This window comes from Aplysia californica, unplaced genomic scaffold (assembly GCF_000002075.1).
Source record: "Aplysia californica isolate F4 #8 unplaced genomic scaffold, AplCal3.0 scaffold00263, whole genome shotgun sequence".
Lineage (NCBI taxonomy): Eukaryota > Metazoa > Mollusca > Gastropoda > Aplysiida > Aplysiidae > Aplysia > Aplysia californica.
This window is the reverse complement of record NW_004797533.1, coordinates 924772-926067: the sequence shown is the minus strand read 5'-3', so window position 1 is coordinate 926067 and position 1296 is coordinate 924772. Positions and strand designations below refer to the sequence as shown.

At 39.2% G+C, this 1296-nt stretch overlaps 2 protein-coding genes across 2 annotated transcripts in view; one reads left to right on the top strand and one right to left on the bottom strand.

The window, feature by feature from the left end:
* Window positions 1–1296, bottom strand: part of LOC101852100 (disabled homolog 2-interacting protein) — a gene marked incomplete at both ends in the record, with an annotated part of 79851 nt that overhangs the window by 58837 nt on the left and 19718 nt on the right.
* Window positions 456–1296, top strand: part of LOC101850011 — a gene marked incomplete in the record, with an annotated part of 14110 nt that continues 13269 nt past the window's right edge. Inside the window, 1 exon segment of the mRNA XM_005100868.3 lies at window positions 456–882. Coding sequence (XP_005100925.2) covers window positions 868–882 — 15 coding nt within the window.

Sequence of the window (1296 nt, the reverse complement as noted above, 5' to 3'; positions counted from 1 at the left end):
AAAGAAAGAAAAGAACCAGACGATTCTTCGACGCATAGGTCGGGCACTTGGTCCGGGAATCAAGTACTACCTGATAATTTTTATTTATTTATTTATTTATTTTTGGTTCGTACTGGATCCCATTAAAAATTTTAATGTATTCTCACATTTTTTTGGGAGAGACGAGCTGGGAGGTAGGATCTCTTTGTTGAAATATTATGTCTCTGCGCAGTATCTATCCGTTATCTATAACACGTTATCCATAACACGACTATTGTCTCCTTAAATCCTTTCACCTCTCCATCAACCCCCCCCCCCCCTCCCCCCCCCCCCCCCCCCCCCCCTCCGTTGTCCACATTACAAAAAATTGCATTTGGCGCTCATATGACCTTATGCAGTTGCGAGCGCCAAAAAACCTCTACTAAAACGAAAACGAAAAAATTGCTTGGTTTTAGTTTCACTTTCCATCGAGTCATGTGTGTGGGCTTTTCGAGTGTCTCGCTGCACCGCACGAGCCGACGCGTCACTCATTGTTTCGGGGAAATCCGATCACCAGCCCACTTCGGAAATCGCTCAGCTGAGCGCAGCGGCAACTACTAATAATACTATAAAAAGCATAGCACCGTACGTCTTGCACCACTTCGCTCGCAATGGTCCTAGCAGACGGGACAGTCGACAGAACCGTTCGCCTACTACAAGTACAAGATCAAAGTTTAAAGATAAGCTTTGTACCAAGTACAGGTCTAGAAAGTATTTATCTCCGCGCTATCGTTCCTGCTTGAGTTACTGCAGAATTCCTAGTGTTGGTTATTTTATACCTGATCCTTGAAGTTGAAGAAACTCGACATTGAACGCAAAACGGTTCCAAAGAAACAACTTTCTGCTGCTATGACTTTGGAATCTGTAAGTACTGACTTAAACTTCGTCCTCAATGCGTTTTCTTTTAACCAGATATAACATTTTTAATATGATGTACCGTATATATATCTTTGTTCCTAATTCTTAGTTTTAGTATTTCTCCAGTGAGTCTTATACATCAGGTTGAGTTACACATTATTATTATTTATTTTCGGTAATTGTTTTACGGCGCTCCCAAGTGCAAAAGGTCATATGAGCGTGTTACATATTTTAGCTGTAAATATTTAAGTAATAAAGGATACTTATATTACTGAGAGTACATGTACATGTGTTATGTATTTTTATTGTTTTTATAGAAAATTTCACATGTCTATCCATTAGTATACACACTTCATACAGTATTATTTGATGACCCCACTCTTTCCAACGTTTTTAAGGAAGTAAATGTATATATATATA